Raw genomic sequence first — 16,021 nt, 5'->3', positions numbered from 1 at the left:
TGTACTCTTGGGACATGGATTTTTTCTTCTTTTTTTCTTTTTTTCTTTTTTTTTGACTCTAAACTTGATTCTAAAAGAGGGTAGTCAAAGAAAAATAACACAGGCTCAAAATGGGTAGCAAAGGATATAAAGTATTTGGGTAGCAGAAAAAGGGTCTCCCAACCTCAAGAACGTCAAACATGGTATCTTTTCGCGATCACAGCATTGACGAACATGTCTATCTTCTTGGTGTGCCGTGATCACAAGACATTTTTTCATCCCTTAGTGACAAACTTTCCAACAAACTTCAATTGATTAAACATCCTCAAGCCCGATCTTCACAATGATTTGAAAGTGAATTTTACTCGACCTTAGTTCCAAATTATTCCAACTCTTTATTCATCCTCAAATGTATTTTTTTATTTTTTTTTAATTATCCAATTCCAGATAAATCAGTTCCTAAGATCTGGCCAAATTTTCGCATGCATGTCATGTCATTAGAACTAGCGAGAAAAGAACTAGGAACAGAATGACACAAAAGAACAAACTGTATTTTATTGAGTAAAGGATGAAAGGGTTTTACAACTAAACAAGCAACCTAAAATACGAGTTACAACCCTAAAATAACCCGAATAATGAAAATAGCAACAGAACAAACAGACAAGACTCACACAAATAGAATGGAGGGATAGAAGGCTTTGACTCAATAAAACAAATAAAATCTGGATCACAACCCTGAAATAACCTAGATGATAGAAAAAACATCAAAACAAGCTACCAAGATTCCTTCTTAGTGAGGAGGGAATGACTTTTCAATTGCTAGGCTTGATATTTAGCCACAAATTTGCTCATCAGAATCAGCAGAGCCTTCTCTAATTTCAAAATCATTAACTTCAGTTAGCAAATTCCCAAGAGAATTTTCATACTCCCTATCGCCACGCATCATCCCCACAAAGTATGCATCATCATGTGCAGGTAAAGGATTCTGCGCGATATTCTGGGTGTCACTGTCTTGGATCACAATCAGGTTTTCCTGGATCATCCTTTCTATTTCTCTTTTCAAATCCCGACAGCTTTCAATATTGTGCCCCTGGGCATTGGAATGGTATTCACACCTTTTAGAAGGGTCAAAGCTTCTTGCACGTGGGTCCACATGATTTGGAGGAACAGATGCAATCATGTCATAATGCTTTAACTTCTCAAATAAGCTAGCATAGGACTCTCCTATTGGTCTAAAATTATCTTTTAACCTTTGTTCCCTTAATACCTCTGGCTTGGATGTGGGTTATAGGGCACCTGAAAATTTTGTGGAGGCTGCTGGAGATTTCGTGATGCTCGTGCTCGCCTTCTAGGGTGTTTTGGTGGCTGGACAACATACTGAGGTGGAGTGACAGAGTATTGAGGATTCTAAGGTGGATAATACTGCTCAGGGGAGTCATGGAAAACTTGAGGAGGCTGCTCATACCTTCGAGATATTTTCCTGGGACCTCTTCTCGACCTTGATGTCATAATGATTTCTTCAACCTTCTCATTTGTGTCGCTAAAATTATTAGATTCAACCCGGACAACCTGAGTTGCGGCTCTAAAAACTGCTTGACTTATAATTTTGCCTGTCTTAAGACCATTCTCTACCATTTCTCCCATTTTGATTGCTTCTGAGAAGGATTTTCCAACTGCAGACATCATGTTTTGAAAGTAATCTGGCTCTTTCACTTAAAGGGAGACATTGATTAGCTCGTGGTCATCCATGGGTGGCTTAACTCGAGCTGTTTGCTCTCTCCATTTAATGGCATATTCCCTGAAACTTTCACTTGGTTTCTTCTTCAGATTTGAAAGGGAAATGCAGTCTGGGGCAATGTCGATGTTGTATTGGAACTGATTGACAAAGGCCTATGCCATATCATTCCAGACGTACCAGTGAGATGTGTCTTGATCCAAAAACCATTCGGATGATACTCCCGTAAGGCTTTACCCAAAATAAGCCATCAGTAATTCTTCCTTTCTTCCCACACCTCTCAGTTGATTGCAATACCTTTTCAGGTGGGCTATGGGGTCTCCATGTCCATCATACTTTTCAAATTTGGGAGTCTTGAAACCAGGCGACAAGTGGACATCGGAGAACATGCATAGATCTTTGAAGGCAACACTCTTTTGACCTGCCAACCCTTGCATGTTTTTCAACCGTTGTTCTAAGCTTTTCACTCTTTGGGTCATTTCTTCCCGTACCATCTTTCAGGTAGGCTTCTCAATGTTTGCAGGAAGATCAAACGAGTACGAGTGGTACTCAGGAGAGTGGTACTGCTCTTGCTGTGTAGCAAATTGTGACTCATGACGAGGCTGTCCTTGACCACTTGCCCATGCTTGACGCATTTCGGTCATTTACTGTTTCAGTATTCTATTTTTCTCAAACACAGTAGACTCTTGTTGAACCCTCTGTTCCTGAGTCTCTTGAGCACTTGTAACAGCTTCGATGTTAGTTATAATTTTTCCTTGGATCTTGTGTTTCCATCTTACCACAAACCGACCACCTCAACTTTCTTCACAATTCAAAACAACACATGTTAGAATGGACTCAGTCGGTCCTTATTATTATCAATATTTTTTCATTTCTTCATTTTTTTCATTTCTTTTTAATGGTGATCGAACCTGATGTGGGTTGCCTACGTATCATGTGGAAACATGAATCAGATCTTACGTAGTTCGGGAAAATCATGAATAAAGTAAATAAACTAACTTTTTTTTTGAATTTTTTATTTTATTTTTTCGAAAGAAAGACTTATAAAGAAGAAAGGGAATATTTTTGGATTTTGATTTTTCTTCAGCATTTTTGCAAAGAAAGACTTCTAAAGAAGAAAGTTTTTTTTTGAATTTGGATTTGTTTTTCTGGAATTTCGAAAGAAAAACTTCTAAAGAAGAAAGAAAATATTTTTTGAAATTTTATTTTGAATTTATGAAAGAAATTCTTCTAAAAAAACATATTTTTGAATTTTCTTTTCAATTTTTAAAGAAGAATGAAAACATTTTTGGATTTTTGGAAGAAATTAAAAGAAAATATTTTGTATATTTTTTAAAAAACAATTAGGGTCTAAAAGAAAGGCTTTCTAAAGCAAGTAACAGAAAATATTTTTGGATTTTTTGAAAATTAAGGTCTATAAAAAAAGACTTTTCTAGAGAGGGAGTAAAGGAAAATACTTTTGGATTTTTTAAAAATTATGGGCCGGAACCGATGAGGTTTGCCTACGTATCTCACATCTGGTGAGAATCAGACCTGCGTAGTTCGCATGTTTCGACGCAACAAGAAAATATGACTTATTTTGAAATGACTTTTCTTTTTTTTTTTCAAAATTTCAACAGAATTTCAGGTAATTCAAATACCTACCTCTCACTATCTTTTCTTTTCTCTTTTTTTTTTTCGATTTTCATTTTTTTTCATTTTCTTTCCCTATTCTAAAAGCCAGTCAACATGCAAGCCGAAATAGATAGATACACAAGTAGCACGTAAGATGTATCAAGATGGTCTTTTAATTTGGGCGCACGTGTCCTAGATGGACCCAACCCCTGTGTTGAGTCCCCAAAATCAAATGCATATGATACAAACAAACGTTCCTACTAGGGATCCGACATGAGGCTGAGTTATTCTAAGCTAAAAACCTGGGTATATTGTTCTAGATTTGTGTACCCGAGCGGACAACTCGAGCCGAGGAGGGAGCTACGTACCGGGAACCAAAAGGTCATCCGGCTTTGTAACTTGTCCGAGTCTCTTTCTTATTTCAAGGCATGACACTAACAGAAGGAGGAATCACGCCAGCGTGCACATTCCCGAAGATAAGAAGAGAAGTGTTTCGTAACAGTTTATATATAGTTCAAATAGTATCAAAGCGGTAAAAAGCAACACTTAGCACATTAAGCCCAAACACGTAAAAATCAGATAATACACAAAGCCAACTATAACAATTATTCCAAGCTTGAATTCTGAACCCTGAACCAGAAGTTCTGGGTTCTAATCCCCAGCAGAGTCGCCAGAGCTGTCACACCTCCTTTTTACCACCCGAGGGGGTATAAGGGAGTTTTTTCCAACTTAAAGTGACAACCGAAACGGGATTATTTATTTATTAAATTCAGAGTCGCCACTTGGAAGATGTATGGTGTCCCAAGTCACCGGTTAAATCCCGAATCGAGGAAAAGCTTGACTCTGTTTAACAATCCGCGAACCAGAAATCCGAGTAAGGAATTTTGTTAACCCGAGAAAAGGTGTTAGGCATTCCCGAGTTCCGTGGTTCTAGCACGGTCGCTCAACTGTTATATTCGGCTTAAGTATCTGATTTTAAACAATTATGAACCTATGTGCAAATTTTAGTTTTAACCGCTTTTATTCATTTTTTTAAAGAAAATTGCAACGTTATTAAAACACGTCTCGAACCAAGTCACATAAATGCACCCATGGTTTTTGACATATTTTAACAAACGTTGTTGAGATTTGGATTTGGGTCACATAAATGCACACCCGAGTTTAAGGAAATTAATTTAAATTATGTGCCTAAAGCAACTACGGATTCAAATTATTTTCCTAAATTAATTTTGAGATTATTGTAAAGGCCAAGAGTTATGGAATGGGTTTGTGTAGAAGTGTGAAGTTTAATTACTAGGATTATATACAATGAATTGCTTTTTTTTTTAGTTAAAAAGATATTTGCAATTATTTATTATGGAGGAGATATGGGCTAGTATCCATATGGGTACCGATGTTTTCATTGTCCCAATTAATTTAACTCATGTTCTATATGTTTAAATGAATACAGAAAACTTAACTATTTTCAAGATCAAATACTAGCCCATTAATATGAAATAAATTCCTAAATTCTAAATAAAAAGTGAAATGTAGTCAGCAAAAAACTTGAAACAGACAAAAAGATCTAAAGTCCTAATAAGCATAGCCAAACAAGATTCCATAAACTTTGCATAACTAATCATGAGTGCATTTGAAAGCTTAAACATATAGAAACTATAAAATTAGCAACTCAGCAAATATCCAGCAATAACTTATAGGCATGTAAGTTAATAAAAAATGAAAGGAAAAAAAAAGAACGATCCTCAAATCAATCAATTTTCTTCAATACTCAAAAGGCGAATTTGTACAACACAATATCGTTTTGATAGCCAAAGTGAACTTTCATCAACAAAATCCAGAAACGAGCAAAAAAAAACAGCGAGCGGAATCCCAAACCAGCACTTCAGGGTCAGAAAACACAAAGCAAGGAAAGGTCGCCGGAAAGCAGGGAGTGCGCCGGAATTTCAGTCAGCCACGGACTTCAACGGGAACCGGTGAGGTGAAACCGGCCAGATCTAGAGAGTGATGAGGCGAGGCAACAATGGCGAGTTTCTGTCCAAATCTGGAGCGGATCTGGTGAGCTCTCTATTATGTGTGAGTGATAGTGAAGGAAGAAGGGAAGGAGAGAAAGCAGGGGAACTCGATGGCTTGCCGGTTAGCTTGCCAGAGGTGGCAGCGACGACGGATGTTTGCTTTCCAAGTTGAGAGAGATTATGAAATTAGGCGTATTTGCTTTTCTCTTCAATTGAGAGCATGAAGAAGATGAATCGGAAAGGGGAGCATGAAGGGTCTGCCGATTTTTGAGTCTTGGGTCTAGCTTAGGGTGTCAATTTTTCTTGCTAGTTTTGAGTGCAAGATTACGTCCAACAGATGACCACATGAGATTTCATGGAGGAGGGATTCTTTTCCTTTGTATGTTTTGGAGAGAAATCCTAGAAGAATAAAGAAGCTCCCGTGTTTGCGCCGCTTCTATGTAGGTGAAGGATCTGATGGATTTTCTTTCTAGGTCTTAGGGGTGTAGGTCAATTTAAGGATTAGGTACTATTATATAAGGGTATGGATTAGGTTAGAGGTATGAGATTAGGAATTATGGGCTTGAGAATTATGGTCTAGGTCCAAACTTACGCTTAAAAATGTGTTGCTCGAGCTTAAGTTTTATTCTTTCTCCGCGAACGAGGCTAAAATACGACCTCATTTATTAATTATTCCTACTTAAATAAAATAACTATTAAAATAAAACTGACCGTTGAAATAAACTATTTTTTTGGTATTTTTCAAGATTAAAAATGACTACAACACATTAATGAAACTATTTATTTTGGGTAATTTTCATTTTTCCTATAATAAAATAAAGTAAAAGAGTAAAAATTAGTTGAAATAGCTATATTAGGCCTAAATTAAATATTTACGTGCTAAAATATGAAAAATCTTGGGGAGGGTCAAAAATCACATGTCTACAGGAACCACACTAGTGGATTTTGAGGGGTGCCTAACACCTTCCCCTTGGAATAATTTTAAGCCCTTACCCTAATCTCTGGTTATTCAAAATCAAACTCTTTTGATGTCCTAATGTACCCTAATCATTAAGTGGTGACTCTTCAAATGCAAACCCAATTCTCAAAAGGAATGAGTTGTCCCTCCAAATGTCATAAACCTCATTTTGCTCTAGAAAAAGGGGGCGTGATAGCATGGTGACTCTGCTGGGGATATTGTAGGCTTTTACCATTTCAGACTATTATTGTGACTTTACACTTCTTTATATGTCTTTATTTGTTTAATGCCTTTAAGTATTTAATTCCCTCTTCAACTACAAAACTGACTTGTCTTTTTGTTTCTTTCCTTTACTGCTTTCCCTTATTACTGCTTTAAATTATGAAGAATTGTTGTATTTATTGCTTTCTTAACGTGCAAATATGTGACAACTTGCTTTAATTGTTGCATAATCATGCTCAAAATCATATTCCACTCGTGCCAAACAAAATACCATAGCAACGCTTGTAATGAGTGGTTGCGCTCTTCCGATATTATCACCCCCTAAATCCGAAAAAGGCGTATTTGCGGTAAAACCAGTCGATCAACAGTGTAGTCGACGGTTCCGTGCCTTTCCCCCTTGAGTTGTCCGCTCAAGGGTACCAGTCTAAAACCCCATAGAAACCTTACTCTGTTTAAATTGTGCATGCATCATGGTCAAACCTAGCCGAGTCAGTTATGTTGTCCGCATAATGACTCTTTAAGATAGCCTTGTCCAAAGTCCACTGGGTTTCCCCAAAACCCAAACGGACACTACCACGTTCTGTGCATTAATTTGGAGAACTAAATGTTTTTATGCCAATTGTTGATGTTAAATAGTCGAGTCCGGTGGGGGTAAGAGCCTAACCCTTTTCTGTTTTGCAGAAAATGAAGAACGAGGTCCCCAATTTCGGTATGGTTAGCACCCCCCACTCTTGCTATACTGGTGGAGGAGTCTTCCATCAGATGACCAAATCAATGAGTGGAAAGAGAGGGCCGCCAGAGCTAGCAAAAATTTGGAATATCTTGAATACAGTCTGCTGGAATTAGAAGGAAAAAGTGAGGAAGAGAGTCACCGACTGCCAAAACACTGAAGGAAACGAAGGAGAACACCTGGCAAAGGCATTTTTACTGGTGAACCTACGCGAACTGGAGGATTTGATCAACGAGAGCATTCAACCTGAGGAAGGTCCTTCTGGGACCAAATAGATAGGAGTTTTTTCTTTTGCTTTAAGAAGTGTAATAAGGCCAATGGCCACTAGTGACATTTTATTTCCTGTTATTTAGTTTTGATTTGGGATTTGTCTACTTTTTATCAATAAAATGAGGCATTTAGCATTTTAAGTTCTCCAAATCAATTTGTCGCTAGGCCTACCTCTGGCACAAAGAGGTTCCCAAATAGGACATGATTTACATTCTTGCACTATGTGTTTAGATATCGCAATATTTTCTTACAATCCTCACTAACTTGTTACCTTTTTTTTACTTTTTGTTTATTTATTCCCCTTCCCCAAATGTTAGTTCGTGCACTCTGGCAACATCATCTTATTCAACGAGATCCAGGGGCCCTCCACCCATTTCTCCTCTTAGTCCTGTCAAAAACAAGAACAAAGGAAAGATGGAAGATGTGAACAATGCCAGAAAGGAGAACTCAACTGAACTAGTAGATGTCACTCATGGTCATGGTACTCCGGTTCCTAAGGAAAGTGCATCCCAGCTTGAACAAAAGCTGCTGAAATTCCAAAAAGAACTTGATCAGGTTATGAATCTGGCGAATCTGTCATTTTCCCTCACCACTCTCGATGTCAATTTCCCAAATACTCAAAACCCCACACCTCCACAAAATATTCCAAAGCCACAAAACCATCTCGCTCATCACCACTACTACAACACCTACCATACTTCCAACAATACTCCCCTTCTCGTCCCAGAACCCTTGAACTCCACAAATGTCCACTTCCACACCCATCACAACACCCATATCTATGTGGAGACCATGCCACACTTCACCCAACCCATCTCAAGCACACCCGAGTCTGATGATAAAGACTCGTTCATCAGGAACCTGGCTGAAGAACTTAAGAAATTGACTAGCTGGATTCAAGGCGTTGAAGGAAGCAAAGGAATTGAGGGGTTGAACTATGAGGATCTTTGCATACAACCCGATGTTGAACTGCCCGAGGGGTACAAACCTCCTAAGTTCGAGATGTTTAATGGTACAAGGGATCCAAGAGTACATTTGAGAACATACTGTGACAAGCTGGTTGGAGTAGGGAAAGATGAGAGAACCCGCATAAAGCTTTTTATGAGGAGTCTGAAAGGAGATTCTCTATCTTGTTACATTATCCAAGATCCGAAAAAGTGGTCAAGTTGGGTAGACATGACGTCCGATTTTATGGATAGGTTCAGGTTCAACACGGAGAATGCGCCGGATGTGTTCTACATTCAGAATCTAAAGAAGAAACCTACAGAAACGTTTCGCGAATATGCTACTCGCTGGAGGTCCGAAGCTGCTAAGGTCAGACCTACCTTAGACGAGGAATAGATGAACAAATTCTTTGTCCGGGCTTAGGACCCGCAGTATTATGAAAGGCTGATGATGATTGAGAGCCACAAATTTTCTGACATTATCAAGCTGGGTGAAAGGATTGAAGAAGGCATTAAAAGTGGTATGGTTACGAACCTCAAGGCCTTACAAGCTACAAATAAGGCCTTACAGTCTGGTGGTGAGTCCAAGAAAAGGGATGTAGGAGCCGTAATGGTGGCACAAAGAACCAAATCTCCCATCAAATACCAAACCTATCCAATGCCTTGACTCATATATCAGCCTACTCCAAACTATCAAGCACCCTCGCCCTCTTACCAAACTCCACCACCCACTTATCAATCATCTCCACTACCCATATATCAACCTACTTCACCCAGATAATCCCAACACGCACATGTTTACCATGCCTACAATGCTCAACCATCCCACCATCAATCACCTCCTACACGCCAAAACTTCCCTAGACCTAGACCAAATTTTGACCGCAGACCTCCTAAACAGTATACAACCATTGCCGAACCCATTGACCAGCTGTATGAGAAACTCAAAGCTGCTAGTTATGTCACCCCTATCCCTGCTATAACTCCTGAGAACCCCTCTCAGTGGGTTAATCTAAACAAATCATGTGCATACCAATCCGGCATGAAAGGATACACCATCGACGAATGTCGTTCTCTGAAGGACAAGATCCAGGCTCTAATTGACAACAAAATTATTGTGGCAAAGGAACCCGCTCTGAATGTATGCAACAACCCTCTGCCAGACCATAAGGGTGGAGGCATTCACATGATCGAAATAGAGGATTATTGGGATCTCGATGGGTCGATTGGGTTGATCACAGAAGGTGATGATCCAAAGAAACCAATAGTTACTCTTAATCCAATCATAGTCCAGATTCAGCCATCTGGGGACGCTGAGGTAAACATGTTTGTGCCACTTGAGTTAGAAGCAACTGCAAAGACATCAACACCAATTAAGGTCGAATTCGTGACTCCAGCAAATGCACCTCCACCATTTGAAGTTGCAGTTTTACCTCCAAAAGCACATGCTTCGTTCGAAGTGAAGATGTCCACGCCGATCTCAGTGGCGATGTCGGCCGTAACACCATTCCATACCAAGGCTATACCATGGGACTATACAGTTGAGGCAAGGAGGAAGGACAAGGTTAGGTTCGAGGAAACTGTTGCCGCACAAGGTATGACGAGGACTGGTAGGGTCTATACCCCAGAACACCTAGCTGAGTCAAGCAAGAAGGCCTCCAATCAGCCTCCCATCATTGTGATGGGTCCAGACGATCTTTGGAGAAAGATACAGGCCAAAAAATACTCGGTCATCGACCAATTGAACAAATATCGGCGCAGATCTCCGTACTTGCTTTGTAATTTTGAGGCGCACAAGAATGCTCTGTTGAGGGTGATAAGTGAAGCATACATGCCAAGCAACATTACGGGCGAAGAAATGGCTAACATGGTCGGACAGGTATTAGAAAGTCACAAAATTAATTTTCATGAGGATGAGCTACCGCCTGAAGGGTTGGGCCACAATAAGGTACTGCACATCACTGTGTAATGCGAGGACTACTTTATCACCAAGATCCTGATTGATGGGGGTTCTAGTCTCAACATTTGCCCACTGGTAACACTCAAGAAATTGGGTAAGGGATTACATGAGATAAAGGATGGAGCCATCAACGTTAAAGCTTTCGACGCTTCCCAAAGATCCACCATCGGGGAGATTAATCTGTGTTTACAAATGGGGCCAACTTGGTTCGATGTTGATTTCCAGGTGATAGATGTGCCGGCATCTTACAATCTGCAGCTAGGATGGCCATGGATTTATGCCTCCGGGGCCGTAGCATCAACACTGCATCAGGCAGTAAAGTTTGAATGGAACCATCAGGAATTGATCATTCACGGCGATGGTAGCAACCCCATATACAGTCGCCAGACCATTCCGTCAATCAAAGGGAGAAAGAAGCTAGGTGGAGAAACTTACCATCGCATTGAACGAGTGAATGCTGTTGACAAAGAAAAATGGTGGGACAACAAGATCGAGAGTATACTGAATTGGTGTGGGTACGAATCTGGCAAAGGGCTCGACAAAAATCTCCAAGGAATTGCTAAGCCTATAAAACTCAAAAAACATGGCACTACTTTCGGTCTGGGATATGAGTATACCTGGGAAGAGCTCAACAGTTGGTCGCCACCATGGCGCGGTCCTTACTATCCGCTGGAGCAGCCTATACCTCACTTGGAGCAGACTTTCCAACCGGCCGATATTATCTATGGGTCAGAAGAAGAGGAAGCATTGGCAGCGGTGAAGAACTTGTTCTTAGAAGACAGTGATATGGACTATCATGTCATTCTCGAGGAGGAGGGGGAGGAAAGCCCTTCCATACAAGCCGTAAGTAGAGGGGCCTACCTCAATAATTGGACCATCAGGACAACCAGGTCCCGACGAGCCTCGGGGTAGCAAGGCTAAAACAAGCATTGTTTTAATTTACTAAAAGATTTTTTATTTTTCACATGTTTTCAATTCCTGCAATAAGAGCTCCAATGTTCAAAACAATTATTATGCAATTTATCAAAGCATTTTGACTTTTTTTATTATTGACACTTATTACCATTGCTTTCTCTCATTACTTTACTTATATATCATTACTATTACTTATCTTGGTGAACCAATGAATGTGACATGCAGCGAGACAACATAACAAACGGACATACATTCAGAGGAAGATGAGATACCAGAAGAGATTGTTAAGGAAGTTGAGAACTTTGAGAACAGACCTAAGTCCAACTTGGACGAAACCGAGATTGTTGACCTAGGAGATGCAGAAAACGTCAAAGAAACATGAATCAACATCCACTTATCGCCAACAGAAAATAGGGAGAACACAAAATTTCTAAGGGAATATGAAGACATATTCGCTTGGTCGTATGATAACATGACTGGTCTAAGTACATCTATTGTGGCTCACAAACTACCAACCGATCCAACATGTCCGCCGGTAAAGCAAAAGCTCAGAAAATTTAAGCCTGACATGAGTCTGAAAATCAAGGAAGAAGTCACTAAGCAAGTCAAAGCCAAGGTTCTCAGGGTAGTAGAATACCCAACATGGTTAGCCAACATTGTGCAGTACAAAAGAAGGACGGGAAGTTCAGAGTCTGTGTCGACTACTGGGACCTCAACCGAGCCAGTCCGAAAGATGATTTTCCCTTTCCAAATATACACATCCTGATCGACAATTGCGTCAAGCATGAATTACAGTCATTTGTGGATTGTTTCGCTGGTTACCATCAAATCTGGATGGATGAAGAAGATGCTGAGAAAACGGCTTTCATTATGCCGTGGGGAATGTATTGTTACAAGATGATTCTGTTTGGGTTAAAGAATGTAGGGGCCACATACATGAGGTCCATGACTACCATCTTCCACGATATGATACACAAGGAGATAGAGGTGTATGTAGATGACATTATTATCAAGTCCAAGAAATCCACTGATCACATGGAAGATTTGAGGAAGTTCTTCAATAGACTGCGAAGGTACAACCTGAAACTGAATCTCACAAAATATTCATTTGGGGTTCCTGCCAGAAAACTACTTGGGTTTATTATGAGTCACCGAGGCATAGAACTAGATCCATCAAAGGTCAAAGCTATTCAAGAGTTGCCACCGCCAAAGAACAAGAAGGACGTGATGAGTTTCTTGGAAAGACTTAACTACATCAACCGGTTCATAGCACAATCTACAGTCATCTGTGAGCCGATCTTTAAAATGTTAAAAAAGGACGCCGCTACCAAATGGACTGATGATTGCCATAAAGCTTTCGACAGAATCAAGGAATACCTATCAACACCACCAGTCTTGGTCCCGCCCGAGCCAGGTAGACCTCTATTACTCTACCTTGCAGTATTGGATGTAGCTTTCGGCTACGTTCTAGGGTAGCATGATGAAACGGGGAGGAAGGAGTAGGCCATATATTACCTCAGTAAGAAGTTCACCTCGTACAAGGCCCGGTATTCTCTATTAGAGCGCACCTATTGTGTTTTGACTTGGGTAGCTCAGAAGCCGAGGCACTATTTCTGTTCCTATACTACATATCTCATATCAAGGATGGATCCCTTGAAGTACATCTTCCAGAAGCCCATGCCCACTGGCAAGCTAGCCATGTGGCAAATCCTGTTGAGTGAATTCAACATTGTCTACGTGACTCAAAAAGCGATCAAGGGACAGGCACTAGCAGGCCACCTTACTGAAAATCCCGTGGACGGAGAATACGAACCCCTAAAAACGTATTTTCCTGACGAAGAGGTATCATTTATAGGAGAAGATATTGCAGAATCCTATGACGGTTGGAGAATGTTTTTCGACGGAGCAGAAAACTTCAAGGGAGTTGGCATAGGAGCCGTCCTGGTATCAAAAACTAGTCAGCATTATTCGGTGTCCGCCAAACTCAGGTTCCTGTGTACCAACAACATGGCCGAGTACAAAGCCTGCATCTTAGGACTCAAGATGGATATTAACATGAACATTCAAGAGTTGTTAGTGATCGGAGATTCAAACCTACTTATACATCAGGTCCGAGAGGAATGGGCAACCAAGAACTCCAAGATACTCTCGTATCTGCATTATGTACAGGAAATGAGGAAAAGGTTCACAAAGACAGAATTCCAACATTTTCCCAGAGTCCAGAATGAGTTCGCTGATGCATTGGCTACCCTATCATCTATGATACAACATCCACACAAGAACTTCATTGATCCCATTCCGGTAAAGATCCATGATCAACCAGCTTATTGTGCTCATGTTGAGGAAGAAGCAGACGGAAAACTTTGGTTTCATGATATCAAGGGAATATTTGACGAAAGGAGAACACCCAGAACTTGCAAATCCTACTCAGAAACGCACACTTCGGAGGTTGTCCAACAATTTCTTTCACAGCGGAGGAATCCTATATAGGAGGACTCCTGATTTAGGATTGCTAAGATGTGTCGACGCAAAGGAAACATCCAAGCTACTAGAGGAAATTCACGCTGGGACCTGCGGTTCGCATATGAATGGCTTTGTCTTAGCAAAGAAGATACTCCAAGCTGGTCACTTTTGGATGACTATAGAGACGAACTGCATCCAGTATGTCCGAAAATGCCACCACTGTTAGATACATGCAGACATGATAAAGGTACCTCCAAGCGAGCTTAATGCAAAAATCTCACCATGGTTGTTCGCCACTTGGCGAATGGATGTTATTGGACCAATCGAGCCCGCTGCTTCCAACGGGCACATGTTTATCTTGGTAGCAATCGACTATTTTACCAAATGGGTTGAAGCAGCATCTTACAAAGCAGTAACCAAGAAGGTCGTGGCAGACTTTGTCCGCGACCACATTGTTTGCCGATTCGGGATTCTAGAGTCAATCATTACCAATAATGGATCCAACCTCAACAGTGACTTGATGAAATCTATATGTGAAACCTTCAAGATCAAACACAAGAATTCTACAGCCTAAAGACCTCAGATGAACGGAGCAGTAGAAGCCGCCAATAATAATATCAAGAAGATATTGAGAAAAATGATAGAGAAGTATAAACAGTGGCACGAGAAGTTATCGTTTTCTTTACTCGGATATCGCACCACAGTCCGCACATCAACCGAGGCAACCCCCTATATGCTAGTTTACGGTACAGAGGTCGTCATTCCCGCTGACGTAGAAATTCCCTCCCTAAGAATCATATAGGAAGCTGAGCTCGACAATGCAGAGTGGGTGAAGAGTCGTTATGAGCAGCTGGCTCTTTTCAATGGAAAGAGAATGAATGCAGTTTTCCATGGTTAACTTTATCAGAACAAAATGTCCAGAGCCTTCAACAAAAGAGTCAAGCCGAGGCAGTTCACACCGAGGCAGCTAGTGTTAAAGAAACTTTTTCCACATCAATATGAAGCCAAGAGAAAATTCTCTCCCAACTGGTAGGGTCCATACATGGTTCACCGGGTTCTGACAGGAGGAGCCCTCATACTCGCAGAAATGGACGGAGAAGTCTGGCCGAAGCCGATCAATTCAGATGCAGTCAAGCGTTACTATGTGTAATCTTTATGCTTTCCTTGCTATGGCTGTCTTCGGCCATCCTCGACCTTGATCCGGATGGCTATGGCTATTCAAGCCTGATCTCGACCTCTCCTGCTTAGATCGATGATTTCCAAGCCTTTCTCACCCTTTAGGTTTCTTCTGAAACCCTAACCTTCGAGGTTCTTCTGATTCTTTTAGATTCGTTGTCGATCTGTATTATCTCCAAACCTTTTGAAAGTTTTCTTAAAGTTTCTTTCAAAACCTTACCTTCAAAACCTTTATCTTTTCCGATTTAGGGTTTTGTTAAGTTATTTCGAAGCTTTTCTGATTTTTTTAAACATGTCGTTCTTCTACTGTATTTCTTATGTTGATTCTTCTACTATGTTTCTTATGATGTTCTTCTATTGTGTTTCTTATGATGTTCTTTTACTGTGTTTCTTATGTGGATTATTCTACTGTGTCTCTTATGTTGTTCTTCTAATGTGTTTCTTTATGTTAAAAGTCTTGGCCCTTTCTTAAGATTTCTGATTTTATTTCTTCGTTGATATTTTTGCCTGATTCTTTTGTCTTTCATCTCTATACTGGATTGATGGTGAAAACCCTAAATTTGGAGGGTTCACTCGAGTTTTGAGGCTATTTGCTATGTGATTTGCTTGTCCTTCATCTCTGAACTTGTTTGGTTTCGAAACCCTAATTCCTTTGGACCTATTTGGGTTTCTGAAGTTGTTTCATTTGTTGCTCGATTGAATTTCAAAATCTTTTGTTTCTTTATATGGTTTTGAATCCCTTCTAAACTCTTATAAGGTCTTTCTACTGGACCCTTTGCATGCTATTTGATACACTCTCTCTTCTCCATTGATGAGTTACTGAAACTGACCTATGTGACTACCATGTTCCTATAGTCCACTACTTACTAATTTTTCAATTGCATGACATTTTTCTTTGTCCTAAATTCAGCCTCGCATGCCTAATACTTGTGTGCTCTTTATATATGTTGAGCTTCCCTCTAAAATGACTTTCAATTTTTGACTGATTTCAGACCTCCTTGTGTAAGTTTGATTGATGCTTTCCTTGTTTTACTAATTTCCCT

At 40.2% G+C, this 16,021-nt stretch overlaps 1 protein-coding gene across 1 annotated transcript; it reads left to right on the top strand.

Annotated features, from left to right (window-relative positions):
* Window positions 1–7,934: 7,934 nt before the first annotated feature.
* LOC138869622 (uncharacterized) lies at window positions 7,935–14,700 on the top strand. The gene is made up of 6 exons (XM_070147255.1): window positions 7,935–8,075; window positions 8,952–9,071; window positions 9,396–10,343; window positions 10,458–10,744; window positions 10,790–11,267; window positions 14,605–14,700. Exons 1-6 carry the CDS (start codon window positions 7,935–7,937, stop codon window positions 14,698–14,700), a joined length of 2,070 nt encoding a protein of 689 aa, XP_070003356.1.
* The last annotated feature ends 1,321 nt before the right edge of the window (window positions 14,701–16,021 follow it).

Source organism: Nicotiana sylvestris, chromosome 5 (assembly GCF_000393655.2).
Source record: "Nicotiana sylvestris chromosome 5, ASM39365v2, whole genome shotgun sequence".
Lineage (NCBI taxonomy): Eukaryota > Viridiplantae > Streptophyta > Magnoliopsida > Solanales > Solanaceae > Nicotiana > Nicotiana sylvestris.
This window is presented reverse-complemented; position numbering and strand designations above follow the sequence as displayed.